The following is a 17283-nucleotide window of genomic DNA, read 5'->3' as shown; positions in this document are numbered from 1 at the left end:
GTTCATGTATTCATGTTTTATTAATATTTATATATTTATGACATTGCACAATTGTTATGCAGTATGTAATTACGCTTACTCATGTTGACTTCTTCTATATCCATGTTCATGTATTCATGTTTTTGTAAATATTTATATATGGCTACTGTTATGACATTGCACAAATGTGATGCAGTATGTAATTATGCTTACTCATGTTGACTACTTCTATATCCGTGGTGTTTTGAAACCATGTAAGGATTTATGGAATGCTGAATAAATGTTAAATGTTAAATGTACACCCAAATTGTCAATACGAAGTTCATCGTTCCCGCTATCAACGCGAGGCTCTCCATATTCGTTTTCTCCCGCCGTACGAAAAGCGATCGTGTTTTGTCGATTTCCCAACATGCACCTCGGGACAACATGAGTGCGTAGGTAAGTGTTTATGGAGCTCAGTCGGGGCCTGGTGGATTCAGGGGAAGCAATTGAAAGCTACTCGGTCCAACGAACGTGCTCTTTAGAAAGCTTTTACTTACTTTATAATATTATTACATTATTCATCCCATGGTACAGTCAGTTTGAGACTATTCAAGGTAAACAAAAACCCACACCAGTGTAGGGGTTATGGTACCGCTTGTTGTTCAAGTGTTTCATAAGTGTATGTAGGTGCAGGTAATAAGTATGTGTGCCAGTAGGAGATTAGAGGTAATGTTTGAATGTCAGCACCAGTTGCTACCGAGTGTGATACCGGAGTGCTATGTTATGAAGTGTAGAACATGTTGTGGTTTTGTGGCGTCTTTTATTCAAATGTGTCGGTTTTGTTTACGTTTGTGTGATTACTTTTATCGGCCACGAGGATGGCTGCTGCATTGCATATATCGAAGACAGTTATCTTTGAAACAGAATGCATGCGATTATAGCATCACCCTTCATTCAGCGAAGTTTGTTATGATAACCTGCTACTGTAAAGCTTGATGCTGAACACGTAATGCCATGAGTTGTGCATGCCTCGTTGCAACTTCGTCGCCACGCTACTTAATGAGAATTTGTGATAATTTCGCATTTTTAAATTTAGAGGATTTTAGCGTGTTACATTATAAAGAAGCCGATGTTTAACATATTTTTTGCCAGTATATTTTACTTGTACTTTGTTTACAAGTTTACTATTACTAATTTATAGAACGTTTAGACCAATTTGGGAATAAGTATTTAGTATCTTTGACTTTCTTACAGATGGAAAATTCTGCATATGTTCCCAACCCTCTACCGCCCCCAGCTTTGGTAGTGTTTTCTCAGGCAGGAGGGCTGCCTGATGCACTTAGAATGCAGAGGCCCTTCAATCCACAGGTATGTTTCCTAATCTGTAAGTTAATGAAAAATAAAATGGGATAGAAAATTATAAAATGTGCCCCATAAACCTGTCCAGTCAGAATTGTATCAAAGAATTTGGTGTCAAGTAGCTCAGTTGTTATAATATTAATGTGCTCTTTAAGAATGCTGAAATTGAACATTTTAAATGGTAACATATCTGTCTGCATCTATTTACCAACTTAATTCTATGTGACACAAAATTTAGATTGTTTGTTAATAAATTATATGGGAAATAATTAATGAATGTTTGATCTCCTTTTCAGGCACCAGAAGCTAAGGATTTACACGTGCCATTTAATGCTGGGCTTGGCCTCCGGCATATGGACAACTACCCTGGCTTGCCAGCCCACTTACTGCACCATATCCAGCCCCAGTTCTTCCATCCAGCTCTTGACCCACGAGTCCCCTTTGGATCCGGCGCTTTCCGACCCCTTGGTACATCTGCAGCGCCCGAGGTCAAAGGTTTCCCTTCTGCTTTTGCCCCGCCTTCTAAGTGTCTCAAGATTGAAACAAGCAACAGCAGTCATCACGAAACATCGACTGCCACGAACCACTTGTCAACTCTTTTCTCTCCCGGCATCGCTGCTGAAGAGCGAGCTTATCTGAACGGGCAGACCCAACAGCAGAGAGCCGATTCAAGTTCTCCTGCTAGCGTGTCTATCTCACCTCCTGTAGTCAAAGAAGAGAGTTCAGACGCACCGATGTCAGAAGATCGTGAAGGCACTGCCACTCCAGGTTCAGAGGGTACCGAGCGGTCTACTCCTGAGGAAGGACGAGGATTTAGACGTGAGTGTTGTGACTCTCATGAGATGCAGGTTATGAATGTAGTTGCTTTCATTTTGTTTGAGGTTTGATGGGTAGTGAAGGATTCCTAATTCTAAAATTATAAGCTAAAATGATATTTAAGCAAAGTGCAGTTAATGTGTATTGATGGGTATGATTTGTGTTGTCATGGTGTGCTGCAGTTCACCACACTCTTGAAGCCTTCAGTTGAACTTCTTGAAAACTGTTGTCATGTTAGTCTGGAATGAAATAGAATGTCCACTGCAGCGACTTTGAATTGGTGATGGATAACTAAAATGTCAATATTTGGTAGAAGCATTGAATTCTGAAATTTAATTCAGGAAGCTCGATACGACAGCTTCCTTTGAAATCTTTTTGGGTTGCGTTAACTCTGCCATTTAACGCACACAGTCTACATTTTATTCTTGGGCTGGTTCATGCAGCAGACGTAGCACTCTTCTCGCGTAGACGCACCACAGCAGCCGGCAATTCGGGACCTATTTTTCTGCTCTAGTTCAACTTACCTGATTTTATAATGCTGCGCCATAGCTGAGGTGGTTAGTCGGCAGCTTCCCAATGTGGCAGCCCAGTTTCGAGCCCAGGTCTGATCAAGTGGGATTTGTGGTGGACAAAGTGGTGCTGGGGCAGGTTTTCTCCTAGTACTTCGGTTTCCCCTGCCAATCTTCATTCCACCAAATTCTGCATCATCGTAATCACCCGGGGCAGGTACAATAGGCCAATCAGTGGCTGACGTGCTTAGTGGACCCAGTTGGACTCCACCCCCCACTATGCAAAATTTTACCTAATTTTATGGAACAGTCACAAGAGGTCTTCCAGAGACTGGATTATTCACATGTGCGCCCCACAAATAAAAGTCACAGGGATTTAAATTGGGTGATTGCAGATGTCACACTCCTCAACTGATGGTTCCTTTGCTGACGACTTCTTATCTGATGCATTCTCAGTATGTGTCACTGCATTATGCAGCATAAGATTCATTTATTTCAACAGTCAGTTCATCGAAGAAGGCTGACAGTCTCACATAATGTTCAGAATGGATTTTTTTTGTGAAGAAACACCTCATCAGTTAACCTCCGCACATTGACTGCACACCGAAATGCCAAACTTTTAAATCCAGCAGTGATGAACAGCATGAGGAGGATTTTATCTGTTATTTCAGCTGTTTATTTAACCATGTAAAGTGAGCCATGCCTCTGCAGAATAAAACATGAGTTCTGGATCAATAAGTATGTCTTTTGTGTTTGAGATCAAAATGGTGAAGCAGAGGCATCTGTTTTCTAGTGACCCTTACTGAAGTAACTTTGCTTCAGTAATGGGTATAGATTAAATTGTTTTGTGTGTATAATCTGCTATATTAGATCATTATTCAGAGGAAGTCTGAAGTTTGTTGCCATTCCCTGAGTTTCAGAGCTGGTGTCATAACAGAATATTTCTGTTGCTGAAATGCCATTTTATATAAATTACGTATATTACTGAATTCCATTAATCTGGAATTTGGTTGCTGGAGTTGGTAATTAGTTTCTTGCAAGTGTGGTGTCTACATCAGAAATCAGAAGAATAAAGCAGAGACATCTCTTTGTTCACCTGCTATATTGAAACAATTTTTATAGAATATGGATATAGTATATTAAATTCATTCATATATATATAATATGCAATATCAGACCATTATTCAGAAGTAGGTCCAAAAGTAGTAAAAGTTTCAGACTAGGCAAGTAGAGCAAAAATAAAGTTCTCTGAAACTGTTTTTTATGCAGGGAAGTTAGTAGGAAACAAAATGAAGTAAACTGCGTAAAGGTGCCGATTGAAAACGTTAATAGTTCAAGAGAATTGGTAGTTCTTTATTATTAATAACGTATTTTCTTTGCCTAAACATATTGTTTGTAGGTAGGGTGCTGCATTAGTCGTTGCACAGGAAAAGTAACCAAAATTCATGGAATTAGATTCTGACCAAAGCCCACCAAAGTTTAGAATTTCGTAATGACTAATGGTCTGCAGCTTTTAGAACTGTAGCAGTGAGGAAGATGGATGGAGGGAAAACAGTTTGATGTATCTGCTTCTATTTTAATTTGTTACGTGATATAGGATAAACACTGAAGACATATTTTGATTAAAAGAAGCAATAGTATTTAGTAGTTTGTATCTTAATTGTTTATGTAATCAACTAGATCAAACTTTCCTGTGACAGATATATTCCAAAACCTGCAGTTTACAAGAATTTGCCCCATTTTATAGCATGCTTCGGAAATGGGTTATCAACAGTAAGCAATAGGATTAGCTGGTCTGCGGTTTCAAATGGAAGCCTGGGATGAGATATTCTAATGAATTCTAAGGAAGCAACTTATCTTTGGCAAAGAAGAAACTGCAGTATCTTTTAACTGTTTACCTGGTCTAGGAGTCAGCCCATGGGCCTCAAAGGGACTCGGAAATTGGCTTAAAATCAGATTCCATGTTAGTGATAGGTTCTTGTTTCTGAAGATTTTTTTTCGTGATGATAATATTAATATTGAACATCGGAGAAGGCGGTACGTTACGTATCAGGGAACGGAAGGCTGTTAAGAAGTGCCGCGGCTTTGTCGGGCTATTAAGCGGGAACGAACTGGCTACCGAAGACTTGAACTGCCGTCAGGTTTGCTGTCATGCCGTTGTATTTTCATATATCGATACGTTACTTAACGACGCCGTGTCAACTGTTACAGCAACTGGTGTGAGAAGCTGCATGTGTACTGAAAATTTCGAAGGACGGAGAAATAAGCGGGCGTGGCTAGTACTGACCTGGCTTTCGCTTGAGATGACGGACGAAAGTTACGAAAGTTACGAAAGGAGTCCAAATAGTCGGCTAGGTAGATGAGAACCAAAGCAGATACCCAAGTGTACAGATTACATGGGTGCCTGCGTGGGAACATTAGTTAGTTGCCAGTGGGTTTTTGATGCACTCTGTGGCCCTTGCAAGGTTTCTGTTACACAGCTTTCCCGGTCCAGTGTCCCTGTTGGCAAAAACGAGGCACCAACCGCCGTCCCCTTCCCCCTGCGGTACCTTCGAAACATGAAGCTGGTTACACTCTCCCGCCTTACACACTTCGACGCAGAAGATTAAGGCAGCATGTACCTCCGAAACGTCGGTGACATCCTCAAAACGGAATTAACAGCGTAATAATTACGTAACTTACTTAGTCCTTTTACAGGAATGTAACTTTTAGTTTCATCTGTTACTGCATTAATGACGTAAAGAAGGTCCGTAATTATTTGGACGATTATGATTATTCCATACCCACTGACTGACGGGAATTGTGGTTAGCGGCTTCATATTTCGGAGTACTACTTCGCTTTCAATTAGTTTGGTGTTATGTGTTTGCTGGATGTAACTAAGTGGCTTCGCCGGTGAGGAGACCAGCGGGGTGTCGGGATTTATGAAGACGTGAAATTGACCAAGAGATTGTAAATACGTTTACGCAGTGTTGTAGTGGAATAATAGAGCGGTTAAGTTAAGGATATGCCTCCTTTTTCTGGATAACAAAATTCCCATCCGTATTATTTGAAGTATCTCGTATAAATAACGTTAGCAGATTTATTTTTGAGTAATAATTCTAGCACTTGATAAATGCTAGGATTAAATTGATGGTTCGCAGTTCGTGAAATAGTCACCGTTGTAACTTTCGTTAAATTATATAGACTGGTATTTAAAGCGCAAGGCATTTTCCCATCTCAGTACCGGCGCCGAGACCGTCCAAACATTGACAGCGGTTTCAAATTTTTCTCGGAACATGGATATATGTTCGCCTTTTTCTTTGTTGTTGGGTGGTGGGACCCGATGGATGATCTGATCTTCCATGGAGTACTGCTGATTGGTTCAATGAGATTTAGAAAATCTCTGCAATGGCGAAGACCCTGGCAGAATCGTGCTGTGGATTTAAAGTAAGAAAAAGGAAAGAACCGAAGTTTGATGTTCTCACGCCAGCAATCTTAAGATAGGCATATTGGTAGCGACACTTCGGAGGAACTTCCTGTCTCCATTTTAGGTGTCCAGACTCCACTTCATCACATCGCAGAAGACGGCGATACTAAATAGGAAGTAATTTGAGGAATTCTGCTCAAATAGATATACACTTACGTGGTTCAGTAACCCTTTACAGCATGTCCATCTGCTTGACCCTCTTTTACGTCGTTTTTCTAGGGGGAATTTTGTTTTTAGACTTTGCCGTGAAACATGGTGATGTACAGAAAAGAATTTGCAGTTGTCTGTAACGATATTCTGTTGTATTTAATGGCGAATAAGAAAAGTAATATTGATGGAAGACAACTTGAAGGAGGTATTAAAAGAGAAGAGTCTAAGGATTCGTCTGTGTTTGTATAGTGAAACATACTTGGCTACAGCTTTGTTAAGTCGCCCCTCAGGGCTTTGGTTTCTTGTGCCAGGTTTGAAAGTTACAAACCGTATTCAGTGGCGTGATGCGTCATGTAAGTATTCTAATGTCACCGACACGCACAGTTGGTTATACAAATGTTGTGATATTTTTACTTTTCAATTGTCTGAACCTAGAAATGTGTTAGTTTGTTACTTGTATGCGGACTGGCAGATGGGCACGGCCTCCCTGTAAAGCTAAATATCGAATAAACAAATGGAAAGTTTTATAGGGAGGTCGTGCTCGTCTGCCAGGCAGCATATTTCATCGGAACTACTCTACAGATATTAACGAAATTTAGTTTTGGGCATTTACACTTGAAGTGATGATGCGAGTTTTACATTAGACTGGCTCAGTATGAATTTCACACAAGTGCATACGCTGATTATTTTCTTGTGAGTTAGGTAAATTATACTCTATATTGACGAAATCTCGAAATAAATGTTATTGATCTTAATTGGAGGTCTTCGTAAGATGGTGGGTTTTTGAGAAATTTAATGCAGTTCAACCTGAACGGAAACCAAAAATTGACGTTGAATAAGTATTTCATTTTACTCTTGTTAATGTGCATCGGCTGTATGAAAGAACAGTATGGCAGGTGTGAAGCGACTGCTAAATAGTACGGTTGTGTAGAGCGGTTGAGTTAGGTGGCCCGCCACTGCATGTGCTCCAGCTGTATCGCGTCTCGACTGCGCTCTCCGTGGTAGTGGCCTGCCTGGTCGGCACGAGTCCGAATGCAGTAGACTTGGCGCCAGGGGAATTCGGTAACAGAAACAATTAAACACTGTAAGAATAGGCATCGAACAACCATAACAGATGGCACATTTTGGCTGAGAGACCACACTGACAGTTAAACTATTTTTAGGATCATGGTGAGGTGTTTTGTATATTTAGATTTGTTCGCCAAATTCATAAGATCACTTGGCGGTTGTGAGACGGAATGAAAATTCATTTACAGACTCATTTTCAAAATCGCGGCACTGGTAATATACATCTCAAGATGCATACACATATTTTGTGTATACCGATTTCATTTTGTAGCTTACCACAGTTCATTTTGCTTTTACTTTTCAGTAATGTGACAGTCTTTCGTGGGGTCTTCACTGCTTTTCGTTGTAATTTTTCGCAAAAATGAATTTACTAGAGTGTTCATGTATATTTGCCGGATCTGTAACTTAAACATGATACCACTGCCGAAATTTCTTANTTAAAAAAAAAAAAAAAGATACTGTAACTTTTTAAACAGAAATAACTGATTATTTTCAAGAATACGATTTCCTGGGTTTTAACACCATGTAGTTCGGAGGAACGTGGCCTCTGTCTTCATGGTCGAAGATAAGCCAAGCAAGAAACCGGTAAGAAAGAGGAACCAAGTAGAGCTTGCCTCTGTTGGGCTGATCGTGTCTGTCTCTTCGGACTCGGGAACCGTTGGGCGGGTTACTTCGTAATTTTCAACAATCGGGAATATCAACCGACGGCCACATGAACTACGCTTAATACAGGTTCATGAAACTGTGTGTGGTAACAGCTTTAAAACATATTCAGCCTGTTTTTTTTTTGTGTGTGTTTGGGGGGGGGGTGACATTTAACACAACAAAATGGTGACTGCATGAAACCTGTACTTAGCTTTCGATTTGAGTGCGATAACTGATGAACCAATTGGAGTTACGCATTAAGAATTCAAAGGCGCAAAGAACGTACGTGGACATTCCCCGTATTCCGGTACTGATTCCCCCTTTCCAGGCTCGCTACTGTAAACACGAGACCAAAGAAGTTATAGTGAAATCCCGAAATTTGCAGGATGATTGAGGAAAATAAGCCAATCCTTGGTCAGAGTGTCTGAAATCGAACCGTTCAACACTGCAGAGTTTTGTTACAAAAGACTTTAGGCGAGGAGCCGGAATAGCGTAGCCGGCATACCGACTGGCTACGGGCTGGACGACCGAGGGATCGGAGTTCGAGTCGAGAACTTTTTCTTCTCCCCGTAGTCCAGACCGACTCTGGGGCCCACCGAGCCTCCTGTCTAATGATACCGGGGTCTCTTTTCCCGTAGGACAAAGCGGCAGAGGCGTGGAGCTGACCGCTCACCTCCAACTAGTGCCGTGGTCAAGAAAATATGGATCTATACATCCACTCCCCCATACGCCTTCATGGAGTGGTGCTTAATTAGTTAAGCACAGGGACAACTTTATCATTAGCTTTACCTTACCTTTAGGCACGTATGGAGAACTATTATCCGTACAAGAAACGCAAGACCGATGATAGATTTCAGAGATCCATTAACGAGAAGGAAGACATTCAACGCGTCTCTGTTCTACACGCTGAAATATATTTTTGCGACAATTCCCAGAAGTGGTTCGTTGTACAAAGAATGCGTTACCCGAGACTAATGTAAGTACTTAAGATGTGTAATTTTAAGAGGAACTTTTTTGTTTTGTTTTCAACGAAACCCAGGATATGTTCTTAAACTGGCGGTTCTTATTCACTGCCAGACACAGAATTAAAGTTGACTGTGAAACTAGCTGCGGTCACCTACACTGAACTTGAGCCAAACCTGTTAAGTTTTATTTTAGTTGAATTATATTACATTTTTTATATCGAGATACCTAAAGCTATCCCTGTAAGAGGTTGTTGTGAATTGAAGAAGCATAAGCCATTACTCGACACGGAATGCTCAAAATTATTACACCAAAGGAAACAAATCAAATTGCAGTGGTTACAGGATCCAAGCGAAGTAAATGAGGATAATCTGAACAATATAAGACGTGAAGTCAACAGGCATTTCATGAATAGCACGAGGGAATATCTGCAAATCAATAATTTATGAGCTTGCAACGAACAGTAAAAACGAGCACATTAGAGACCTGTATAGAGGTGTAAATGAATTTAAGAGGGGTTACGCACCTAGAAGTAACTTAGTGCAGGATGAGAATGGTGATCTGCTTGCAGATTCCGCAACATTTTGAATAGGTGGAAGAACTACTTCTCTCGGTTATTGAATATACATAGGATCAGTGATGGAAGTCAGATAGAAATGAGTACAGCTGGGCCGTCAGTACCTGATCCTAGTCCTTTAGAGGTTCAGATTGCTAACGCAAAGTTTAAAAGATATAAATTGCCACGTAATGATTAAATTCCGTCAGAAATGATTTGAGCAGGAGGTGAAACATTACGGTCTGAGATCCATAAACTCATTAATTCTATTTGGAACAAGGAAGAATTGCCTGATCAGTGGAAGGAATCGATTATTGTATCAGTTTATAAGAAGGGCGATGACACTGAGTTTAATAATTATCGTGGGATATCATTGTTATCAACCTCATACTAAATGTTATCCAATTAACCTTCCCTTAAGATTAAGTCCATATATAGATTAAATTACAGGTGATTATCAGTGTGGGTTTCGGCGGAACAGATCTGATCAGATCTTTCGCATTCATCAGATAGTGGAGAAAAAATGGGAGTACAGTGAGACGTTATCTATTCATAGACTTCTAGAAAGCCTATGATTCAGTTAAGAGGAAAGTATTGTACAATATTCAGATAGAGGTTGGGGTACCCGTGAAACTAGTCAGGCTGATTAAAATTTGTGTTTAAACGAAACGTAAAATAAAGTCCGTATAGGTAAATAATTGTCTGATAAGTTTCCTACCCAGAGTGGTCTAAAATAAGGACATGCTTTATCGCCACTGCTTTTCAACTTTACTTAACAATATGCCATTAGGAAGGTCCAGGAAAAGCAGGTGGGACTGAAATTAAACGGGACACATCAGCTGATGGTCTGTGCTGATGATGTGAATCTGCTGGGCGGTAACATAGACACCATAAAGAAAAACACACAAACTTTAATTGATGCTACAGGTAGTAAGGGGGTGGTCTGTAAGTAAACGCAGAGAAAACTAAGTATATGTTTCTGTCTCATGACCAGAATGAAGGGCAAAATTATAACATAAAGATAGCTAACAGATACTTTGAAAATGTGACATAGTTACAGTATTTGGGAATGACGGTAAGAAATTAAAATTTTATTAAGGAGTAAATGAATAGGAGAGTGAATTCGGGTAACGCTTGTCCCCATTCAATCCAGAATCTTTTGTCTTCCCGTCTTGTGCCTAAAAACGTAAAAATCAGAATATACAAAACCACAATTTTGCCTGTGTTTTCTTTTATGGTTGAGAAACTTGGTCTCTGACATTAAGGGTGGAAGACAAACTGAGGGTGTTTGTGAACAGAGTGCTGAGGAGAATATTTGGACCAAAGAGGGATGAAGTGACAGGAGGCTGGAGAAAGGTGCATAATGAGGAGTTTCATACATATATTCTTCGCCAAGTATAATTAGATTGACAAAATCAAGGAGAGCAGGTCATATAGCACGAATGGGGCAGAAGAGGAATGCATATTGCATATTGATGGGAAAGCCAGAAGGAAAGAGACACTAGGAAGACCAAGACGTAGATGGGTGGATAGTATCAAAATTGGTGTATAATAATTAAACATGTAACGAAAAAAATAATGCTGCTACACGTATCTTGTTTTGTATCTTTGGAACATTTAAGCATGTTGTAGGTTAAACCTAGCAAATTTTGTGGCATCTCATTTCGTGTTACGACACACAATTCGTCACGAAAGTAGGTGCTTGTTGCACAGTTTTGACAATTCTGCACTATGGGCGTGGCGAATTTAGAGTGTCGTGCCACAAAATAAGGGTCGTTGCCAAATTCAGTGCGTTTACTGGAGTGCGCTCAGTTATTTGGTTTCATCTTTTAGCTGTCCGGAAATACTGCAGCAGAATACTCGTGGGTAATCTAAATTATTTCTTGGCTGCGTGGTGTAAGATTCATCTGCGAGAGGAGTATCGTATGTTCATTAGTTTCCCCAAAGTCAACGACAAATTCGTTTAGTATAGTCATTAATTGAGACACTTTAGTAAACAGTCTTGCCTTTGTTTTCAAGAACAGTTTATGAATTTTCATCAAAGTGTGTAAGTCACATAAATAGGACCATGAGTCAGACAAGAAGTGATTGATGCTGGCACTACATCACCGGACCTGAAATGTGTAACTGCTTGACACTGTAGGCGCGTTCATATTCATAAGTTAAACATCAAAATAAAATGTATAGAGTGGTTGGAATATTTAATGTAAACATCAGTATTACTGGATTTCTGAACTGTGCTCATCATCCGATATTTAAGATAAAACGCGTTCTCGGAAACTATATGATTCCGTCCGCGGGTGAAATGGTGTTTCTGTGTTGGTTCTTGTTTTTGATTTGGTGGGTTTAATTTCATCTTCCTTCTGTGACTTATTTTTTAGGGTATCTACACATGTTTTATTACATGTACTTATCAAGTTGACTTTCTGGAACGTATTTTACTCGGAATATTATGTGACGGAGAAAGTCCAGAACCCCAGTAATATTAGGTATAGCGTACCATTGTCAGAACCTTTAAGAATTGGTTTACATTCGTTAGATTAGTTAGGAACTTGGGTTTAATTTACACACTTAATCTTGAACACATTGAAATAACAATATCACCAACTACACCTGTGTTCTGAGAGACTGTCGGGTGAGGCAAGATAATGCAGTTGTGTGGCATTGATACTTTTTGAGATTTCATACGGTTCCATGATATGATAGGCCTTCATATACCGTATTTACGCATGTATAGGCCGCACATTTTTTGCCAAAAATTCAAGAGGAAAACTGGGGTGCGGCTTATATTCGAAATATTCGAAATCACACTTCATTAAAAAAAATATATATATTCATAATTAGTAATACAGGGTGTTCTACTCCTGAAATAATATTCCAAGAAAATTATTTTTTCTATAATTTCTGTCTGAAAATTGTGCTGCGGCCTATACACGCACGCGGCCTATACATGCGTAAATACGGTACTTAATGTTATATACACAAGCACATATGCACGGCACTGTTAGTAATGAGGATACATATGTAGTAGATGTCTGTATACACTGGCTGTGCCGTATTCATGTGTTACCGTCTGGTTTACATATGTGTACGTGGTTTAGTACAATACTCATCAGTCTGCTTTCGCTGTCAGTGTCTTACCTGTCGCCTGTCATTGTTACAGACTTCTGCATTTAAATATCTCCGAACACTTCCTCTCCCCTCGCGCCCCTATAAACCCCTGGTAACTGTTGACCATAAACAATAGATCCTCGTATCCTTAGGTAGGCCTGATTCTCTAAAATAAATCCTCAGTGCAAATATCGTTTTGCTGTCTCCTTTTGTTGGGAATAAATTCAGAAAGTACGTCATATCATTTTAGTGACAACTCTCGAACCTAGGCTGTCTTGACTGAAATCCTTCAGTCACTCCAGGCTCCCTAGTATTGAAATAACATGAGTCATTGCTTTTGCCAACTACACGTATAAATGCTTAATGCATCATCTCCCATCCGTCCTGATCTGAGACTGCGACGAAGCTCCTGCGAACCTACATCTGGACCATCGGATGGTGCCTTCATCACCGAGTCCAGTGATCGGGCCACCGCCTCCGTGTCGTAATACTGTGTGTAGACTCCATTCTTCCTGTTATCCCCTGGGTAAAACAGTCAGAGCGTGAGCCCAACCACTTCCATCTGATGCAGAGGTCTAGGTTTTACCTTCACACCTCATATGCGTCTTCATGCCATGATGTGTGCACACAGGGACTTTACGTTTACTACCAAATTCCTCGGTTATAGCAGAATTCTACTAAATCCAGGCCTTTTTTGGTTTAGATATCGGTCGGTACTGGTGATATACCAGATTTTTGTCGTGGTCGTTTTCGTTGACTTAGCACGAAGAATGCCGTAAAGATTCTTATTCCAGAGATACAGATTTCATTCGTTACCTGCCGTCTCTTTTAGTAAGGAGACGAACGTAACCCCCCGCCCAAAAAAAACAAACTGAAGAAGAGAAAATAAAAACGAAAGAATTAAACTAAAACACCACAAAGACAACTCAAATATTTAAAGAATCAGCCAGTACCCTCTTTCCTTAGAAATGTTATGGTGTGGAAAGTGTGACGTATGAAATGCCAAGGGACCATTCATTCATTGTCATATTTGCGCCAAAGACATTGATACGTTCAGTAGTTCATTGATTACTTAACTGCGCTTTATCAACAGCAAATGACGTTTAGCGTCTGACGAAAAAGATTGTTGTTGCATGAGGTTAACTGAAGAAAGTAGGAAATGGGCGGTCATGACCTATATCAGAGTAGGCCCTAATGTAGCATTTATGTGGAAGGAGCTGGGGAGGGGGGGGACAAATGTTCAGGATAAGGGTTTTCCGGCCCATATTCGAACCGGATAGAAATCGGATTTGTTATTATTTTTATGGTACTCGGTAGCAATTGTAGCATGATTTTTTTAACCGTAGTATTTAGAAACCGGAAGTTCCGAAAATTTCTGGAAGGAATATACTCTGTGGTTTCTTAATATTGCCTGTAAAATAAGTTCATTTAGATTTTAACTTACTTCAGAAATAATGACGCCACGGGTATGAAATTAGAGGCTTAAAGTTGCCGTATTTACCGATATAGTATAGTTTATCGTTAGACTGGTTCCCTCAATTGACACGGCGCTCTTCTCGCCCAGACCTCCCCTGTAGTAGCCGATTATTCACGGCCCGCTTTTCCGCTGTAAGAGTCGAACTGACGACACCCAGCTTCTGCCTTACATCCTGAGGATATGTTTTTAGACACACATCGAAACTTCTTTACAGGAATAGCAGAAATTTAATGCCAAAAGTTTTCTTAAAATTCTTGCCAGAGATAGCACATTATTTTTGTACATAATACATAATGTAATATAGAAAATTCCAGCAGTTTATAAGCTCATTTACTTGCAGTTTATAAACGGAATTTTCAGTAAAACACAAATTGTATCAGTTAAAACGAGCAGAATTGATATTTCATCGCCACAGTAATGTACAAAATCGAATTTCAGCAAAATCTATTAAACGTTTTATGGGTAAAGATAAAAGGTAAATTTGTCCTTGTGCTTAACTAATTAAGCACTACGCCATGAAGGCATATGGGGAATGGATGTATAGATCCACATTTTTCTTGACCTCGGCACTAGCTGGAGGTTAGTGGTCAGCTTAACACTCCGGCCGCTTTACCCCTTGGGAAAGAGTCCCCCGTACCCATTGGGTAGGAGGTTGGGTGGACCCCAGAGCCGGTCTGGACGACATGGAGGAGAGAAAATTCGTAACCCTGTTTGGAATCGAACTCCAACCACTCGGTGGTCCAGCTAGTCACTATACCGACTACGCTATCCCGGCTCCTGTGGGATACATATAAAACTGGAACTATACCTCCACTTGCCCGCATGTCTTCATGGCATAGTGCTTAATTAAGGAAGCACAGGGAAGAGTTTACTTTTATTTTTAAACTTCCGTATCGAACTTCACCAAAATTTATTGAACGATATATGGGATTCATGGGAAAGTCTGTTAGTAATGGCTTCATCTAGAGTAAAATTTGTAATCGGCCAATATAGCTAAAAATTAAAATGGGTTATGCAGAGGTCTGTTATATTAATTAAAATCTGATAACCGTTTGTGGTATACATGAACAAGTTAATTTGTAACCTTGTGTAAAGTAGGCTTGTAATCGGTTAGTATAGCTAAGAATTAAAATGACACATTAACGTTACAAGATCTCGCCTCTAATTCTACCCTAATTCGATTAACAGTTTATGATATACGTGCAACCCATATTTATGACCTTATGTAAAGTAGGTTTCTTTATGGATCAGTGTGGATAAGAACTGGAATAGCCTACAACTATTTAGTGAGAACCTGTCATGTAGAATTTTTAAAATATCTATCAAACGATTGAAGGTTTCGATAGTGTCGGACAGACGGACATGTGTGATTATTGCTAAGAACGCCGTTGGGAATTTTCTGTACGAATACCGAAAAGAGAACGGTGTTGTAACAGAAGCGTATGTTTTATTGTTCCTTGCACAAACTTCGTAATATAATAGGCCTGTACACCAAATATTCAGCTGTGTCCTACGTGTACTTCAGTCGTCTTACATTGTTTTACGTCAATGTTTATCCTGGTACAGGATATTTGAGTTTAGGAATATTTACATGGCTACGGGTCACGCGGTAGTGTAGCTGGTTGAGGCACTATGCTACAAGCCGGAAGGTCGCGGGTTCAAGTCCCGATGAGGTAATTGATTTTTTTTTCAATTGGCCTAGTTCTTCCAGCCGCACTATCGCCCTGGGGTCGATTCAGCCTCTAACAGAAATGAGTTCCAGGAATATTCTTGGGGGTATAGGGCGGTCGGCGTGTAGGGCTGACAATTTTGCCGCCATCTATGAGCCGATTGCGTAGAAAATGTGGGAACCTCCACGCCTCATAACCCTATGGGCCTCCACGGCCTGTTACAGGAATACCTTCAATTTCTTTTTTACTGCATTAATTTACTGGATTTCAGGAGGCACTATAAAGAAGTTTTCTACAGAAGCCGGGACAAATCAGGTTTCAAATTACAAATGGACAGTTAATCTTTTAAAACACGGGGATTACTCTATGTATCGTAGCGCCTGTTTTAACATCCATACACTCAGAACATATTTGTAGGTTTCATATTATTTCCAGAATAAAGAATGATTACTTTCTGAAACTTAATTAACCGATTGGTCCCTGTACTGGAGACGCAACGTGTTTTCTCTGCGGAAACATAATTTTTAAATATTATTTAGACCATTTTCAGGCTTCAAATTGTTAACGTTCCATTTTTAGTTTTACATTGCACGAGGCACTCACCAAACAATTACGATATCGTTGAAAACAGTACGTCTGATCACCTTAACCTATTTTTTTATTGCTAGTGGGGTGGGACTAAGTCCCTTGTACTGCGGCCACTTCTGGCCTATTGTACCAGCCCCAGATGATAGGTGAGGGGGTGATTGTGGAGCAATTGGTGAAATGAAAATTGACAGGGGAAACCGAAGTACTCGGAGAAAACTTTCCCCAGCGCCACTTTGTCCACCACAAATCCCACTTGACCAGACCCGGGATCGAACCCGGGCCGCCGCGGTGGGAAGCCAGCGACTAACCGCTTGAGCTATGGCGCGGCCTCACCTTAACCTAACATAGGCTTCTGGGTTTTATTGATGTATTTGTGCATCAGCACCCTGTTTTTACATCGAAATCAAAACTTGATACCTGTAACTTATGGAGTAATCAGAACATTTTGGCCTGTTTTGTGTGTGACTTGTTTATAGGAATAGAGTATTTTGGATGACTTAACTGTGAGCAGAATAGCCATGCAGCACGGTTTGCTTTAGCGAACTTTAGAAAGCGTCACTGCACAAACGGGGCGAGAGGGAATAACCGGTGATGTCATTAATAGTGTTGAGATTCCAATCTTACTGTACAGCCGAGTAATCATTCCCACAATGCCCCCTCTTCTGTTTACGGCATCCCTTTTGTGTTCCTTTCCATGTAATTTGAACATTTTAACACATTAGTCCTCTGCGTTTTGAGTCTGATTTATCGGAGGGTTCATGGATTGGACCAGTCCGACTTTATTGCCTGAATATTTCCAAGGTCGTCGTTAGTCCCTTAAATTTATTGTCGCCGAAAATGATAAATTTGTGATGAAATAAACTGAAGCGAGGCTTGAATGATAATGAATTTTTTTTTTCGAGCTTGTGGGCAGGATGTTGGATGAACTAAGTGAATCTGAAAG

The 17283-nt window shown here is 40.2% G+C and overlaps 1 protein-coding gene across 5 annotated transcripts in view; it reads left to right on the top strand.

Moving 5' to 3' along the window:
- The first annotated feature begins 393 nt into the window (after nucleotides 1–393).
- LOC111870109 (E3 ubiquitin-protein ligase RNF220) overlaps nucleotides 394–17283 on the top strand; it is a 347188-nt gene continuing 330298 nt past the window's right edge. For 3 of the 5 annotated variants that reach the window (XM_023862130.2, XM_023862129.2, XM_023862127.2), the window contains exons 1-3: nucleotides 430–575; nucleotides 1216–1329; nucleotides 1617–2139. In XM_023862130.2, the coding sequence (XP_023717898.1) occupies nucleotides 1216–1329; nucleotides 1617–2139 (637 nt within the window). In that variant the 5' untranslated portion in view covers nucleotides 430–575. The other 2 variants (XM_023862128.1, XM_023862131.2) reach the window with 2 other exon arrangements.

This window comes from Cryptotermes secundus, unplaced genomic scaffold (assembly GCF_002891405.2).
Source record: "Cryptotermes secundus unplaced genomic scaffold, Csec_1.0 scaffold545, whole genome shotgun sequence".
Lineage (NCBI taxonomy): Eukaryota > Metazoa > Arthropoda > Insecta > Blattodea > Kalotermitidae > Cryptotermes > Cryptotermes secundus.
Note: the sequence above shows the minus strand (reverse complement) of the source record. Positions and strands in the feature narration are given on the sequence as shown.